This window comes from Chelonoidis abingdonii, chromosome 3, assembly GCF_003597395.2.
Source record: "Chelonoidis abingdonii isolate Lonesome George chromosome 3, CheloAbing_2.0, whole genome shotgun sequence".
In the NCBI taxonomy this organism is placed as follows: Eukaryota; Metazoa; Chordata; order Testudines; family Testudinidae; genus Chelonoidis; species Chelonoidis abingdonii.
Genome location: NC_133771.1, coordinates 47,556,321 through 47,574,422, shown reverse-complemented (window position 1 = coordinate 47,574,422; position 18,102 = coordinate 47,556,321). Strand labels below are relative to the sequence as shown.

The 18,102-nt window shown below is 42.4% G+C and overlaps 1 protein-coding gene across 1 annotated transcript in view; it reads right to left on the bottom strand.

Annotated features, from left to right (window-relative positions):
* The window catches only part of LRRC1 (leucine rich repeat containing 1), a 135,112-nt gene extending 117,415 nt beyond the window's left edge, over window positions 1-17,697 (bottom strand). The window contains exon 1 of the mRNA XM_075063725.1: window positions 16,980-17,697. Coding sequence (XP_074919826.1) covers window positions 16,980-17,138 — 159 coding nt within the window. The 5' untranslated portion in view covers window positions 17,139-17,697. The remainder of the gene's footprint in view (window positions 1-16,979) is intronic.
* Window positions 17,698-18,102: the final 405 nt, after the last annotated feature.

Genomic DNA, 18,102 nt, shown 5'->3' with positions numbered 1-18,102 from the left:
AAGCAGAGGAGCGGGTTCCCGGTAAGCGGCTTTTATTTTCAGGATGGAAATGTTTCGGGAGAGGAGGGAGGGTTAGGGCTGCATGCATGCATGCCTAGATGTGGAATAGCCCATTGATGTGGTCTATCACGTCACGGTAATTGGCCTCGGTAATGTCTTCAAAAGTTTCAGCCAGAGTGTCCACAATGCGCTTGCGCTAGTTTATTGGGAGAGCCACTGTGGTCCTTGTCCCAGTCAGGCTAACGCGTCCACGCCACTGTACCACGAGGGGAGGGGGGACCATTGCTGCACACAGGCAAGCTGCATAGAGGCCAGGACGGAATCTGCATTGCTGTAGAAGACCCTCTCGCTCCTCCCAGGTGACCCGCAGCAGTGAGACATTTTGCAGGATCAACTCCTGTGGAAAATGTTGGGAGACTGTTCAGTGTAGGTGCCCCCTGCAGCTGTTTGCTTTCCCCAACGCACAGAAATCCCAGTACAGCCTAGAAGCAATCATTCCCCCTTACTCGGGGCTCCTGTGGGTTATGTGAGCTCTCTCTGGCATGGGGAAATTATGCTATTGTGAAGACTGTAAACTCCTTCACTGTGTGGGAATAACTGTCTGAGATATAAACAATGCTGCCTCTGTTAACTGTTGCCTTTTTTGCCTTTCTACTAGCAACCTTGACTTCTCAGATGCCCATGTTATCAAGAGCTGAAAGACTTCAAAACCTCCGGAAGAAGCCGCGAAAAAGCAAAGACGACCTGCTGCAAGCAGTTATGGATCACTCTGCCACAGAGAATCAGAACTGCAGGACTGGAGGGAAAAGGAAAGCAGGATCCGCCAGAGAAACGCAGCGGCCAGCAAGAAAAGCACAAAGCAGCTGATAAGCATCCTGGCGCGCCAAGTGGACTCTATCCAGGCGCTTGTAGACATTCAGGCAGAGCACTACTGTGCCGGCCCCCCACTGTGCCAAAACTCTTTCACTTGTGCCCCAATGTCAGCTCAAAACCCCCTTCCCCAGCATCCAGGTTCTTACCACCACCACCACCACCAGCTGACTCTAACACCTGCACGTTCACCAACCAGCCCTGAGAACTATGACCCTTACCCTCTGCACTCAACCCCCATCACCATGCAAAATACTCATCCTGAAGTGCGACAGTCATTGCACAGCACTCCAGACATGACATATTCAAACCTGTGACTGTACAGTTCCCCACTGCACCCCCCTGCCCTTTTAGGTTCCCAAAATGTTGTGTGTCTGTCAATAGAGTTATTTTCTTTTCAATAAATGAATTCTTGGCTTTGAAAACAGTCTTTATTATTGCAGAAAGTAAAAAGATACCGTAGCCCAGGAAAGAAACAGGCACTGCAAATCAGCTTAGGAAAAACAGATTCCTACAAACATTGTAACCACTGCACTTCACTCCCGTACAAGGCACCAAACATTACTGTTGGTTTTCAACCTCAAACTCCTCCCTCAAGGCATCCCTAATCCTTGAAGCCCTGTGCTGGGCCTATCTAGTAGCCCTGCTCTCTGGCTGTGCAAATTCAGCCTCCAACTGCGCTGCAAATGCGGCCACACTGCAGCGCTTTCCCTACACAGCTGTACGAAGACAGCTGTAACTCCCAGCGCTGCACACCTGCAAGTGTAGCCAAGGCCATAGATAATGGAAGGCTAAAGAACACTCTTGAAGCTAAGCTGCTTTAAGTGTTCTTTTCAAGGATACAACCACACTGAAGCCATGTGAAAGTCAGTTTATAATCTCCCTTTGACTCAGCAGACTGACCAAAATGCTTAACATCACAAGCAACATCTTCCTTCAGGAAGGCCACCACTAGCAGCATGCAGCTCAGAAAGGTCATTAGGGCCTGATTTTCACGAAACATCAATGGTTATATCCCCAGTAAGTTGTCATGAAGAGACTAGAAACGAGTTGCAAGCTCAGTGTTGTATCTGATGAAAACTGAAGCCTTATTTGAAGGGGTGTGGGGTGGGAGGAAAGCAGTTAAAAGTTTATTTTCAAACAGTCCCTTCAGCATTTTATATGCAACATAGCTCTGGTATCAACTTTTTTCCAGATAATAAAGCCTGGAATTTCAAATCCAAGAAATAAACATATTGCTGGGGATATTTGAAAGTCACTAGAACTTTTATTTTACTTACTATTTCATATAGTGCCTATAATTAAAGTACAAAAGCACAGAATAACTGAACAGAGGTCAAAACTTTCCCTGTCTTAAGGCAGCTACAGCTTTAAAAAGGAAAAATAGGCATTTAGGAGTTACAGATTTAGGAAGAAAAGATTGAGAATAAAAAGCCTCATGTACAGTAAATTGAGAAACAATCTGAACAAGAATTTTTTTAAATGGAGGCCTTTAGTTACACTCATAAACGCACACTTATTTTCAGGCCACTTATTTAGAAGCTTAATTTTAGGCAACAATTTTTAACACCAAAGTATGAAAGCCACCAAAACGAGAAAAACCTTCAGGTTCTGAGTAATCTTCTATTTGCAGTTCATGTTTCTGTAATTATAAGGACACTGATTAGAATCATTTTCTTTCAAACTATTTTATTCTTCTCTTGGACTGCCCCAGAAAAAGGAAGATTTGAAACTCATTGTCACACCACAAATTTTTCTCTGGGCAAACAGGCAGAAGCCAAAGGAAGTTTTGGTGAACTCTGAAGAGACAGCTAAAAGGAAAGGCATTTGTTCCAGATTATCTCACAATCTTTGAGATTACAGATACCTTTAAATGCATGTTTGTCATAGCATATCTATGACATGAACATTTTGTATAACCTGTATGAGCACCTTTGTACTAGAATGGTAAAACATCTGGCATAGCTTACATTTTTTGCAGTTGTAACTAAGAACATTGCATCAGCTTGCTATGGGGCTGAAGTTGGGCAGGGGGGAGATATAAATCCTCTTCCACACAAACAGTGATATGCAGCACAGTATTAACATATCATTGAAGAGATAAAGTGTGAAAGAGCGAGCATCACTTTGAATGTGGATGATGGAAATCAAACTGCAGAATGATTTACTCCGGAGGGCATTCTGCACCAAAAAATTAAAAATTCTAAGCACAATATTTTTACAAAGTCTGCAGAATACTGCAAATTTTATTTATCAAATAAATATGGAGGCTCCAGCGTGGCATTTCGGAGCACAGGCCACTGGCTGCACAGAGATGGGAGATCACTGTGCGGCTCCCCCCGGACATGGATTCAGCGGAGAGGCTGCACCCAACCCTGACACAGAACAAGAGCCGGGCCTGCCTCAGAAATACCCCAGGGCCCTGCCTCTCTGTGCCAGGTGCACCCGATATGGGCAGACAGGCTCAACAATGCAGGATCGAAGAGCTTGGGGGAGGGGGGTCCAGGTGTGGGTTGAGAGAGCCCTGTGTGGGGCAATCTGGGTGAGGGCAACTCAGTGCAGGATCTGGATGCAGAGGCACTTATTGGGGGGTTCTGGGTGCAATGATAATAGGACTCTGCAGCGTGGTCCAGGTGACGGAGGTTGAGGCTCAGTGGGTGGGAGGGTGTCTGGGTGTGGGGGGCATAGATAGTTGGGATTTGATAGGGTGGGAATCCAGGTGCGGGTGGCTTGTCAAGGTGGTCTAGATGCAAGGGGATGGGGCTCGTCAGGGGAGTTCTGCGTGAGAGAGGATGAGGCTCAGCGGGAGGGTCTGGGTACAAAGGGGTCTGGATGCACGGGGGTTTGGTGGATGCGGGAGCAGGTCCCTGAACAGTGATCCCTCCCCCTGCAGCTGAGGAGCGATGGGTGCAAGAAGCGCAAGGAGATTTGGTGGGAGGGGTGAGGGAGAAGAGAATCTGCAAAGCTTCCTACAGTCAGGGGTGAAATCTGGTGGTGGGTCTGACATGGCCCCAGATGCTATGCAGGGGAAGAGGAAGTCCCGTCCTTCCTAGCCCAGCTGAGACTAGCAGGTGAGCCCGGTGCAGGATAGGAGCCACCAGCCAGGTCTTCAGTCCTGCCCCCTGCTCCACAGTGATTTACCTCTCTGCCAGCTGCCCTGGGAACCCGAAACATACTGCTGAGGAGGGTCATATGACCGCTCTTACGGCTTCCCTTTGCTTCCCCGTCAGAAAGTCATTTTTCTATGGGGAAGCAAAGAAATCTGTGGGGGACATATATTCTGCGCATGCGCAGAGGCAAAGAGCTCCCTTAGGAGTAAGAATGTTAAAATAATCAGAAGAGGGAAATAACTGTTACAGTGGGTTTACTTCAGACGTTTTTTATTGGACATTGAAATCCTCTACTGCTGGCATCACAAGTGATGTCATGCCAGCAGTCAGCTCAAATGTAAAGTTTAATTAAATAAATCTTTATCTTAAGACAATTTTCACAGAAGAAAACAATCAGCATGGACCGTTTCAGAACACTGCACATACAGTTACAAATTACACTGCATGCTGAAATTCAGACTAACTTTATAAGCCTACATATATTATGGACTGAAGAGTCCATCTAAATATAATTTTAATAAATGGTATATGTTTTTCAAGATTACTGGCCTCCAATTTTAAGTGAAAGAAGATTACATACATTTAAAAATATGACAGACAGTGAGACTGGTTCTTTGTGTAGATATTCATATACTAAGCAATTTATGCCATTGATTAGCTTTGCTAAAAGCATCATTTCATCTGTAGAATATACAAGGATAATGTCATTTCAAGTGCTTATTTGTCCTAGTAAGAAAATAAATATTAACTAGTAATCCTCGATAGAGTAGTTATTCTTGAATTTTAAGTTCTAAAAGTGTGGGGAGCTGTGCTAACTGTACTTACCATGTCCAACCTAACCTCAGATTTGAAACTAGTTTTGGAGTTTATTCCAAGAGCAGAAACTAAACTGAAAAACATTAAATGAACTTTAATTTTAGACTGCCAAACCCCTAAAGGCCAGTAAGAAGCTTAATGCGTAATTTAAATTCTGTTGAAAAAAGTCTCCTCAAGTTCAGATAAAAATCGATCAACAGTCTGAAAGTTAGACTTGTTCTTCTTAGAAGTCAGTTTACAGACTACCTGTGTATCTGCACGGCGGAAAGAACAACTGAATGACACGTGGCAATTCTCCACTTTTCCAAGATACGTCCAGGAGAAGGAAGTCTCCTGCCAGTCAATATATATCTCAGGAGCAAAATAAAAGGAAGGCAAGAAAGCCTCAAGCCAGCATTCATGGATGTAGGATGCGTCACAACCAAAGATAAGAGGCTCACCTTCCCCTACACAGAGTGCAATTGGACCTAAAGCAGTAAAGTAATCACCCACTGATTGATTACCGGCATCTTCTATGAAAAGAATAAGGCCTCATCTCAAACTACCATGGGACTTCACTGTTTCCCAAGAAACAAGCTCCAAGATTATTTCTGTCTTGAAGACTTTTCAATCAACTCTGTAGACCATCTGGTGGTAAATTTGAATAAGTATAGCTAGATGGCTTATATTTAGTTTAAATAACTTTTTTTTTTTTTTTACACCGGAAAGACAATCAAACTTCGGAAGAACCTAAATTAACATGTAAGAGATACTGCTAATATTGAATTAGCAATTGTTTCATCTGTGAATACCTGCTTGGTTAACAGATGCCTCCCATGTGGAAATCAAATCACTGTATGGCTATGGCAGTACCTGTCACTAATTGTTTCACAGAAGTGATATTATATTAGTATATTAATGTTTTAGAACATCATTAATGAATTAGCCACGCGCCTTAGTTACTGTCTTTGCTGTACAGATACTGCATATATCCAACTGCCTTTTTGTTCTGAGTTTATCTTCACAGCATTATTTTGCTATCTGAGTCACATCTAACGTTTTTCCCCCATAACCTGACTCCCATCCAGACACACAAGAGTCTCCAGCTCAAGTGGTACTTAGAACTCAAACTAGCTGGTCGGAGGGGGAGGGGGTGTTGAGGCAGGGGGCTGGTTGCAGCTTGTATGCAGTGGAGATGCAGGAGTTCATTGTTATAAGTCACCACCAGTTAACCCAGTCACTGTGCTGCTAATCCAATCACTGTGCATTATGAATGCTGTTTTGTAGTATGGCAGCTTTCAATAAAACTAGGCTTGCTCAACTGGAGAAACTTGAGTGTACTACCTCAAGTTAACTGTTGCAATGAAGCCTCTAAGAGTTTATAGTCTCCATTGATCCCAGACAATGACCTCTGAGCAGGACTATGTGGGAAGAGTGAGAAATGACAGCTCAAGAGATTACCAGAAGACAAGCAACTGTCTCTTTAACCATGGTATAAACATCTGGAGGAAGTTAAGCATTTGAAATAACTATGAAGCTTAACAGATAGGTATAAGTATGAAAAAAATTCAGTTGGAGTCTCATGAACTGTAGGATAGTCAGCAGCAGCTTTGTGTATAATAGAAAGCCAGTTACTATTACATAACTGAAGTCAGGATCTTTCAGCTACCCAGTGGCCTCACCATCAGCGAGTGAGCAAATCACTGCATTCTCACTACTTACTGGGATAGTAAGTGTGCAGAACGGAACAGAATAGGATATGACAAACACTGCTCCCCTCAATTATTCTGGACCAAAAAAAAAAAATAGTATGATAACTTTTGGGGGGCATGGACTGTCATTTAACTGTTTGCCTAGCAAGACAGGGCCTTGATCTAGCTGAGGCCTCTACCTACTACTGCTATGAGATGCAAAACCCCAACAGCTACTGGACCTCCTCATAACCAGCTGACCTCATTTCTGCAGCAGAAATCAGTGGGTGACCAAAAGAACCGGTCGCCTTTTTGTACAATGAATCAAGTCTGTGGATGCCCCACAAAAGAGAGAGTCATCTGACAATATTTATCACAGTGAAAAGGAGCCTGCTAGTCATTTCTTTTGGAGAGGGCATCGGTCCAGGCAGAGGGATAGGGGTGAGCGTGGATAAGGATTGTTTCCAAACATCCACCCCCAAAATTTTACGGCTGAATTACAATAGTGCTTTCATCTTTTGGGAGTCATGACATAATTTTAAGACACTGAATAATGCATGAAAGAATGTCATGCTTCTTGACAGCATGCAGTGCATTCTATCTTTTCCTTAAGCTTCACATACATGTGCAACTCACACTAAAAGGAAGGGAAGGAGAAGAGCCAAATTTCAGGGCAAGAAAAAGCACAGATTCATGATTCAAATTCTACTGGTACGCACACTAAATGATGTGCTTGACAAGACACATAAGAAATGCAGCATGCCCCCCTCTTCCCTCCAACGGATGCACTGAAGTCTGAGATACAAAATCAGCAAGGCAGAGAGGGAGGGGAAAAAAAGAGGCCAATGAAGAAAGAGAATGAATGGGATAACTGAAGCCTCGCAAAGTTTGGCACTCCACGACCACCAATTTAGTTTTTGGCAGCTGTGCTCAAAAGGCATGCCATCCCTGACCTACAATCAGTAACTGGCCAGTTTTGAGTCCAGGACTATGCTGCTACAGCTCACTTTTACAAAAACAGAGGGAAAAAGCACAAGGGGTTATCCAGGCTTAAAAGTTCACATGCTGCTGCATCTCTGCTCACATGCCCTCTCTGTAACACAACACATTGAAAAGGTTGCTTCGTTTTGTTTTCCTGTAGGCAAGGATTTACTTTTTCCTTTATGCGGACTAAGCAGTAGCAATAAAGATTAAAGAGCATCTGGTGCCACAGACATCGGATCACAGTGTGTGTGTGGTGGGGGAGGGGGGGGGCAACAATTTTATTTTAGCTGCTGCAGGGGAGGCCAGTGATCAAGCATTACGACTGGTGCTGCTGAGACTGCAATTAAACTGCCCTAGCCCACCTTAAGCAGGGCAAGACAGCCACTCTTCTCACTAATGAATTTGTAGCATGCACCAATCTGCTAAAGCAATCCATGTTTTACAGTAAAACATAATGAACACTGTGTTTTGAGACATGCCCTCTTTCTTCCTCCATCTGAGATAAATGCCACTGCAACTGCCTCTCTACAGGACCGCAGGCAGGGGGCTCCCAAATTAAAATAAAAGGGAAAGAAATATTAAATCAAGAGGACCTCAAAGGAAATCCAGATTTTTGAAAGCATTTGTATTTTGCCACATTCGCAGAGGCACCAACAGGGAATTTACAGGCTCTGCAGAAGCTGTCTAAACATTCACTTATGCTGAACTTGTTTTCTTCTTTCGTTGGCAGTTTCGGGATTTGTTTGTTTATAAATCCACTAAAAATACAAAATTATTTTCTTAATGCCTCAACCAGCAAAAGGACAAAACAACATTAACGTTGTGCACTAGTAACCTACTGCAATTTGGAGCAATCAGCACACAGTGTTCTTGTATACTTACACTATTATGTTAACATAATAACACAGTACAATTTCTCTGCAAGGCATCATTTATTTTAAACTGTCAGTGCAAGTGTGTATTACAGACTTTAAAGAGAGGGACAGTGAGTGGAGACATTTATAAAATATAAATGTAGTATCATATATAACTTTAGTTAGGTCACAACAAAAACATTTTTTCAGTTCAATTATCTTCACAGAGCATATGCATGCTACTTGAATTTTGTGTAAGAGAATGCACAGAATGTATTGAAATTCGTTGTATAATCTATATTTCTAGCCTGAAATACAAGTAAATTTAAAATTGCATTTGACATGAATGTTTCCAGCTGCTAGTTCTAGAATAGTATTTACAGCAAGAATCATTAAACACTACCGAGAGAAACGTAATTTGTGTTATAGTTTAACCTTAAACCCTTGTATATGCCATCACCACACTGCTAGTCACAATTGTTTTTATAATCCCATCAGTAGCATGTTGGACTACGTTCCACTGGATCTCTCTCCTCTCCTCCCCACGTATGACAACTTCAAATGCTGTACATTTTTTCTACGAATTTAAAAAAAAAATTATTTAGAAATGTCATAACTGAGGATAATTATAGTGCATAAGGGGAGAAGCTAAGCTCCACCTTCCATATAACTAAATAGTATACAAGTGTCTCATACTATAAAGAGAAGGAAAGACCTATGTTTAAAGAGTTTTCATAGCACTTTATCCTGAATGAGGAGGATTTTGATCAAGACATGCCACATACTTTAAATACAGGAACTAGAGCGAGGTGAAATTTTTCAAACAAATAGTTTATTCACCAGAAAATACAATTTTGGGTTGGCAAAAATCTATTCATATATTTGGCAAAAACCATTCACCAAATTCAACACAAAAGAGAAAACATTTTTCCAAAAAAATGTTTCAAAATGTGTTATGACACTTTCAAAATGAAATACTTTGGAATTTCATTTAGAAACCATAATTTTTAATTTAGCTAAAATTTAAAAAAGAAAGAAGGTAAAAATATCTAAAACCAAGTCAAAACTAAAAGCAAAAAAATCATTTTGTAGCAAATGTTCAATCTGATCCAAGAAATTTGAATGTTTGGGGTTTTTAGTTCACCCACCAGTTTCGGGGGAGGAAAGAAAAAAAGTTACTCATTCAGTTTACAGGGACTCTACAAAGAGGTACTAAATATACTATAGAAATTACAAAACATTTCAGTGGGACTTTACAGATTACAAAGGGAGAACACACACCACTGTGAGTTTGTCTACACAGAGAATTGCACCAGTTTAACTAAAGGTGCGAATTTAATGTAATGCACACACCTATGCGGATACACATTTCATTTTAGGAGTGGCTATTTCAATCTAGCTTAAACCTGCTCTCAACAGGCTAAACTGAAATAAGCCACTCTAAAATGAATGAAGAGTATCCACACACAAGTTTGCATTGGTTTAAGCCACTCTAATTTTCTGTGTAAACAAGGCCTGTGCCAGTCTCTGTGGAAAACTCTCTTGATCTAATGAAAAACTGGAACATCACAAGGACAAAAACTGAAAAGCCACTCAGAGAAGTTATGGAATCTTTCTGTTACTTGCCAACATAACTGATCCCAAATACAAAGGTCACAGGTTGTCTGCAAAACAGGAAGAAAAGCTGAAATGTAATCCTCTATTCATCCCTTCAGTTTTAAAAGCTAGAAAAGACGACCCAGTTTTCTACCCCAAATCTATACAGAAGCATTTGTGTCACAGTTCACTGAATTAAATGCTGGAAGTAAAATGACAAGACATGACTGCTGAACTGAAAATTTGCTAAAATTCTGAAGGACCTGCACTTCTGTCCAACCAGTTCAGCACTGATCGGATGTGTTTTTAAACATTCAGACTGGTTTGAATGAAACTTTGAAATAGGTCAAGTGCTGGAAAGTAAACAAGTTCATAAAAAAGCGTATCGGTAGTTAAGGGCCAATACACAAGATTGGGAAATGCAACTCATTAGTTGACTGGAGACTTCTGTTCAGACTTGAAAGCTTTTAACTTTTGGTGTGTGCCTTTTCATGTTTGAGGAACATAAATATGTTTATGAAGTGAATCACACATCATGTGTATTTGCTTCCTTTCAGAAAAGCTTTGTGGGCTTACTCAATTTGTCTCTTACCTCACTAGCATCTTCAGATTTGGAGTGAAAGAGGAATTTAAGAAAAAAAATGAAAATAATTCTAAAAAGTCCCTCCTCTTCAGTGAGGGTTAGTTTCTTTACCACAGCAAGTGATAGCTAACTATAAATTAAGTTGAAAGAATAAAGAACTATTTCCACTCCCTCCAGCAGGTGAGGAAAGAAGGGATACGTTTAATGAAACCTGGTTTATAAAGAAAAGGTTTTAAGTGACTAAGAACACTGTTATGGCCATGCATTATCCTTTTCCAGTCAAAACTAAATATAGTCAGTCAAATACTGTATGTTAAAAAGAGGAACTCAGTGAGGACTTTAAATTCTTTTTCTTAACTCTTAGATTTTCTCCACCAAATCAACTTTTTCTTTTTAATCTTAACCCTATGAGTTATGGGAGACTGAACTACATAAGGACTGGGTGAACAAAGAGCAGATAGCTTCGTTTACACATAGGGAAGTTATGCTATTCAGCTGGTTCTCAAGAAAGTCTTCTCCAGTCAAGATCAGATGCTATACAACACTATAAGGATTTCTTAGGTGACCAATTACCAGAACATACAACAGAATGCATGTTAGAAACAAAGAACCTATAAATAAGCTAGTGACTATTGGGGATTAAACTCCATGATTACTTTTGTGTTTTAAATAATTTCAGTGGAGTAATGGAAGGCTACCACAACCAACCATCAAGTTGCCACCACTGATTTATATTCCTAGCATTCACCACCAGACACTGCTCTGACTCAGGAATGGGTGGGTGTTTTGCGGGGGAAATGCAGCATGATGGGCTGTAGCACAGAGAGTGTGCCCCGTAATCTATGATTTTCTATAGAAATCCTTGCAACACATTCAGAGCTTGTCTACGCACAAACTGGAGCTGAACTAACTAAAATCTAGTTTAATTCATGTTTTTGTTATTTCTATGTAGGTCTGTGTGTGGACACATTTCAAATTAAGAATGTCCTACTGTGATTTCACTTAAGCCGATTATGAAAGGGACTGTCGCCTTAGAGCAAAGCTTACAGAGGCCAAATTCTCAGACTTGCCTGAAGCAAAATGACAAAAAGTTTGTATATGGTGAGTGTGTAATTATTCCACCAACCTTCAGCCGAAGCATGGACCAGCCTTTCAGCACAGCCTCTAGACCATAGCAGTGCATGACACCGAGATTTTGGCCAGTGTGTCCACGTATTTATATGAGCCTATGGCTACATCTCACTCCCTACACGCTGCTTCCCTCCCACCTGTACTATCAATAGCAATGTTACAGAAACACCTACAGGCTCCAAGATTAGGGCCTTATCGTTCCAGGCACTGGACAAACACAGTAACGCGCAAAATGTGTCCCACAGAACTGAATATTTAGACAGACAGGACTGGCAATGCGTGGGATGGAAAACAGAGAGACAGGAAATTACTTGCCAGAGCCACACAACAGGTCCGTGGCAGAGCTGGGAATAGCACTCACTCAAAACGTCCAGTCCAGTGTTAAGGCCACCGGACTATACTGCTTCTTAAGGCCCTCTTCCTAGCCACTCCATAGTCAGTCCTTCAGCACAACAGAATTACATCAGCTCTAATGCATGGCAGCAAAAGGCCTCAAAAGCTAAGATGCAGACTTTGCCCTCTAACAAGGAAGTAGCAGGTGGCATGATGATTCTGTCTACAAAGTGTAACTTCTTACTCTACTGACAACCCCTACAACTCTGAGCAGCACAATCAAAAACATTTCTGTCAAGTATGTCATTTGCTTAGTTCCTTGAGAAATCCCTTTAACCAATCCCAAGTACAGACATTTTAACCAGGACATAAATGTTTGTGTGTTGTTGTTGCAGAGTAAGTCACAGCTGCAGAGTAAGTCACAGCATCAGTTCACTCTGTGGTCTGCAATGATTTCACTTGCACATTTCACATAATGGACTTTAAGGCATGTTGCAAGACCCCCTTACTTCCCACACCTTTTCCTGGGCAGGCATAGTGAACGCAAGAACTGAGCAAGAGGAGTTTCAAACTGTGGACTAAGGAGGGTTTTGCTGAATTCAAGAGGTCTTTGGGAGCCTTGTTTAAAAGTTGTTTGCTTTGTGCGTTAAAATGAGAATTTGTTTATAAAAATATTGTAATGTGTTTAGGGTACAATATAAAAATAAGATTTGTGACTATTTAGGTCCATATTGTCCCATCAGTTCATAAACAGACCTCACCGATAATTTCAATGACATCTTCTGCATAGAGACGGTTACAACATGCCCCTTTACCAATTCTTGGCAAAATTTGTGCCTTGCTTGTCTCTTAACATAAAGTGATGACTACAGCATCTTGTGTGTGATGTAAAGTTCCACTATATATATATATATCTCACACACACACACACACTTAAATTCTTATGTTACCCTTCCAAGGCAATTTTATTTCAAACAGCACAACTGTAAAAACATTTGCTATAAAGAAAATTTGAGAGACTTGGTCTCTGTTCTCAACAGATTAGAAGAGCACAATAACACACACTTCGTTGTTGTTATTTCTTATATCTATTGAAACACTACCCCTAGCTGAGTCCATTTATCAGAAGTTGTTAATGGCACACAGTAGAACAATGGAGAAAAAAAGTCTATAAGACACTACAAAAGGCCATCTAATAAAATGTGTTTATATGCTTCTGATAAGCCAAGCAGCATAAGGATAGATATCACGACAGACAGTTTCCATAAACTGTATGAATTCGACACACATACAGTACCTCTAAAAACCCATGCACAAACTTCAGACAAGATTGCAAACTCTCACATACATCTTTTTATCTACCAAGATTTATTTTTAACTCTGATTCTTGCTGTATTGCAACCCCAGCACACCTGTTCTTATTCATCCGCTATTTTCTATACCTGGGGGACTCCCAATACACTGAGTAGAGAAGGATTTATACACCATCATTAAGCAGGCTGAATGCAGAAGATCTCATAGGGAACAGACAAAAAATATTGTATGAATTACCTGACAGACATCAACAACACTGTTCAGGAAAGAAGAAGTTACGATTGCAAGAAGTGCATGGATCATTCTGCCTCCATCATTTATAGCACCGAGCGATTTTACATTTATACAGAGCCTTAGGTCTCAATAGAATCTACTACCCCATCATGCACTCTCACTCTTACAGTAAGCAACGAGAGCACAATACACTGCACAAGGAAGGAGTTGAGAGGGAGAAAATTTTGGTCAGATAGCCATACTCTGACAAAGAGTCATAGGGTGTTCAGTCCACACAGAGCAGATGACACTTTAAGAGAGGTCCTATCCAAAAAGCAAGGTGAGTGAGGTAATGTTTTGTTGAACCAACTTCTGTTGGTGAGAGAGACAAGTTTTCATGCTAAACAGAGCTCTTCTGAGCTCAACTTCTCTCACCATCAGAAGTTGGTCCAATAAAAGATATTACCTCATCTATCTTGTCTTTCTAATATCCTGGGATCGACACAGCTACAACAAACACTGCATACCTGAAAGGCCTCACACAAGCTTGAGTTGTGTGGAACTAGATTTATCTACCTCATAAGGATGGAGAGTTGAGTGAGGCATGCCAAGATTCAAACCTGTTGTTCCAGGGAGTCTAATTATTTCAAAAGATGATACTTGGACCAATAAAGTATTCCCTTCAGTTAGAAACACTTCTTCTAGTTTCACTATGCAAAGTCACACCTTACCATTTCATAATTACTCTTATTACAAAAGAGTCAAAAAACAAACAATCATAGCTCCTGTAACAAAACTTGTTTTAAAAGAACATCATTTATTTTTCAGAGAATGAATTATACTCCCCTGATCCCAGAAAAATAATACTGGACACCTCTGAAAGTTCTACCTTTCCGGTTTATCCGTTTCTGTTCAGCTACATAGGCTGTTTTAACTGAATTCTGAGTTAACCGAAGTTCAGCCACCTATTAAATTCAGTTTCTAGTTAAGCATGTTTCATTTCCAGTGTTAGATTTTCACCACTGCAATTAACTAGGATCCAAAGTTTGCATCTGAGAATGCTTAAAAAGTAGCACACCATCACCCACAAACAATTAAACACACCCACAATTTACCAACTGGCTAACCCTCTTCTCATCCTTAAACCTTTCACAAAGTTTTTTTTACAGTTACTCATTTAAATTACTTTGGACTGTAGCTTTTTCAAAATCATAAAATGCTTCTGTGACACTCATGGTAGCAACACCTAATGTTTCATAACAGATTAGTAGCAAGTTTTAATTTGTTAGAAGTTTTATAGGAATTGTTGTCAAACATGACAAACTATGCCAGCAAAGTACTACACAGAAAGTTCTGGTGAATGCTTTCTGTAAAGGAAGCAGAACACTGATGACCTAGCAGAGTTTATACCAACAGGAGGAGCAAATCTATAGTGCAACAAAATAAGAATCAAGCATATTCAGTTTCCAGAAGCAGAATAAAAGGAAGGAAAGATCATCATGGGAAAAAAAGAATTTGTCAGCCCTACAGATTGTATCTAGCCAGGTTTTTTTAATATGCTAAAGCATACTTATAACTCAGAAGCACAAAGACAGATGTGAATAGATATTGTTATTGACATTCACATCAGCAAGCTTCAGGTCTTTAATCCCCCATTTCTCCCACAGCAAGTGCTGTACTACTTCCACACCACTAGGAGTTTGAAATATTCTTTCTTAAAGGCCACACCACTCTGAGTCATGGTGAAACTAAAAATTAATCCGACATTATGATTTTCTTCTGCTACCGGTGTTACCAAAATCAGTATATAGTTTGATAATCCAGTTGCATTATAATACATTAAATGGGCATTATCAAGCAAGCCTAGACCCAGAATTTAGAACCAACATCAATAAAAATATTGCTATTGGTTTAAAAAGCTTAAACGAAGATAGTTGGCTTAAACATAAATGGACAGTGACAACTCATTTAAGAGTTTTACATGTAACACCTAACCTCCTCATAGCTGTAAAATGCAGTCTGTTTACTTCGTAGTGTACACAGACATGCATCCGATGAAGTCGGTATTCACCCACGAAAGCTCAGGCTCCAATACATCTGTTAGTCTATAAGATGCCACAGGACTCTCTGCTGCTTTTATTCAAGTATAAATCAAGTCACTCCTTTTGTTTATTTGGATCTGCCACTTCTTTTCAGATAGAGTGTTATTTAAACCCACAATATTAGCATGTAGTATCTGAAAATCACTTAACTCATGTTTTGACACTAACAAGATCTGAAATGGAGTGCCCCTTTAGACATTTGTGACAGAATGTGAATGAAAGCAGAGATCCAAACTGATTGGTTTATTTACTGCAGACCTGAAAAAAGTTCCAGAAGTAAACACACACTGGTGGTGTAAACTAATTCATTTTTTAAATTTCCCCTCCACTTGCAATTATCTAGGGTGCTATCAGTAACAGTAATTAACTTTTAAAAAATAAAACTTTGTGTCCCTTTAATTAGACAGATAATAGTTGATTGCAGGCAGTGCTGTTGATTTAAGACTATATTAATTCTGACAAGCTTTCCTCTTCTAGGCCAAAGAAAGGTGAACGGATCTTATGATCTATTGTGTTTTTATATTTAACAGAGGGGGGAAGGGAATTGTTTGTTTTTTTAGATGACACCCTCTAGGCAAACATTGCTATCACAAGTTTGTTCTTGTTTAATTGGTGAACTGCACCAAGTCACGCCAGAGGTTAAACACGTTTATTGGGTCATTAGTACTAACAGCTTCAGCAAATACTCTACGAGGGTGAACACCAAGCTAAGGCAACAGCAGCTACCCTTCTTTCCCCACCCCGAGCGGTTTCTCCCTGGGGGACTGGTAGGGGAGGCGCTGCACTGTTTCAGGTGGATCTCGCTAATGTAAGGAGGGAGGGGAACCCACCCACCACCACCGAGCCTCACGCTGCTGTAAGCCTTGGGGGGGACACGCTGTACTTGAAACACCAGCTATGCGAGTAGCTTTGGATTCAAGGTGGAGTCCAGTACATCCGCTTCTGCCTTACGGCTTGCCTGTTTCAGCAGGCAGCTTGCTCTCGAATGGATCGAGCGGCAGGTTTTCAGAAGTGGCCCTGGGCACAGCCTTGGGGGGATGGGGGTTAACTGGCCTTTCTTGAGCTGCCGCCCCCACCCACACCCACGCCCCTTTCCAAACACCTCCCGGGAGCCTGGCTTGTTGACAGCTCATGGAGAGCGGCCAAATCACGAGCACTTCTCCCCGCTCAGCCTCAGCAGGTGCCGAGGGAGGTTATCCGGCCCCCGGGCTCCTGCCGGGGCTGCTCACCTGGTGCAGCCCTTCACGGGGAGACGGCTACAGCCACGCCACAAAGCCGACACCTGTAACCCTAAACTGGAGCGGGCTGTAACAATAGCGGAAGAGGGGGAGGAGCCCCAGCCCAGGCAGATGAGCCCGGCTGGGCAATTTAATCCCTGGACCTTGCCTTGCTCCCCCGCTCACCTTGGGCAGCTCGCGGAGCTGATTGGCGTCCAGCAGGAGCTCCTCCAAGCTGCGGCTGTAGCGGTAGATTTCCTCGGGCACCGAGAGCAGCGAGCAGTGCCGCTTATCGATGGACTCCACATGACGGTTGCACCGCCACAGGGGGATGCAATGAAACATAGCAGTAGCCAGCGCCGCCCACGAGGGGTCCGGCCACTGCAGGGCTGGCACGATCGCCTCTCCCTGCCGCCGCCTTCCCCGGCTACTGCCGGCCGCGCCAAGAGCGGGACTGGGAGCGCACCCAGCAGCCCGGCCGGGTCCGACGCTCCTTCCTCAGCAGCCCGCGCCGGGCTGGAGCCCCCCTAGCACCGCCCCCTTCCCTCCTAGCAACCCCCGCCGGGTTCCGATGCGCCCCCGTCGCCAGCAACCCACTACGGGTTCCAAAGCTTCCTCCGTCCTGCTCCTCCTCTTCCCACTGCGAGTCCCAGCAGAGGCAGCAAGACCGCAACAGGAACCAGCATCCAACACGCTGCTGGAGAAGGAGGAAACTCTTCCCCCTAGACCAGTCCCAGAGAGCCCAAGGAGCAGGAGCAGCGGGGGAAGCCCTTCTTATGGCCTCCTGTGGGGACCCTGCTCTCCAATCACTTGTATCTCGTTAGCACGGGTCCCTGGGCGCTCTGCTCTGCTTTTCTCTCCCTCCTTTCATTCCTCTTCCTGACCCGGAACACTCGCTCTCCCCCTCCCTCTCGTTCCAGGCTGACATCATCACTCCCTGATCCCTCCCCCTCTCCCTTCCTGACTCTAGTATCTGACCCCGAGGCTCTGGGACACCAATCCAGAGCACCTCTTCTGCTGCTCCTTGCTGCAGCAACAACATGAGGCACGAGGCAACGGGAGTACTGTATCCTTCAAAGTTTGCTGCCCATTAAGAAACGGGATAAACTTTCCCACCCTACCAGCAAAACAAAACAAGTTGAATGTGGAGTTACACACCCCAGGGGAGGGGAACAATCTGATGGATTATTGATTGGATGATTAAAACGAAGGGTTCTGTAAATATAGACAGTAAAATCCCATAAACAGAAGTCTGTACAAACACTAATATTGCTTTGAAACTGTATTTTTCCCACTCTATCTCTACTTT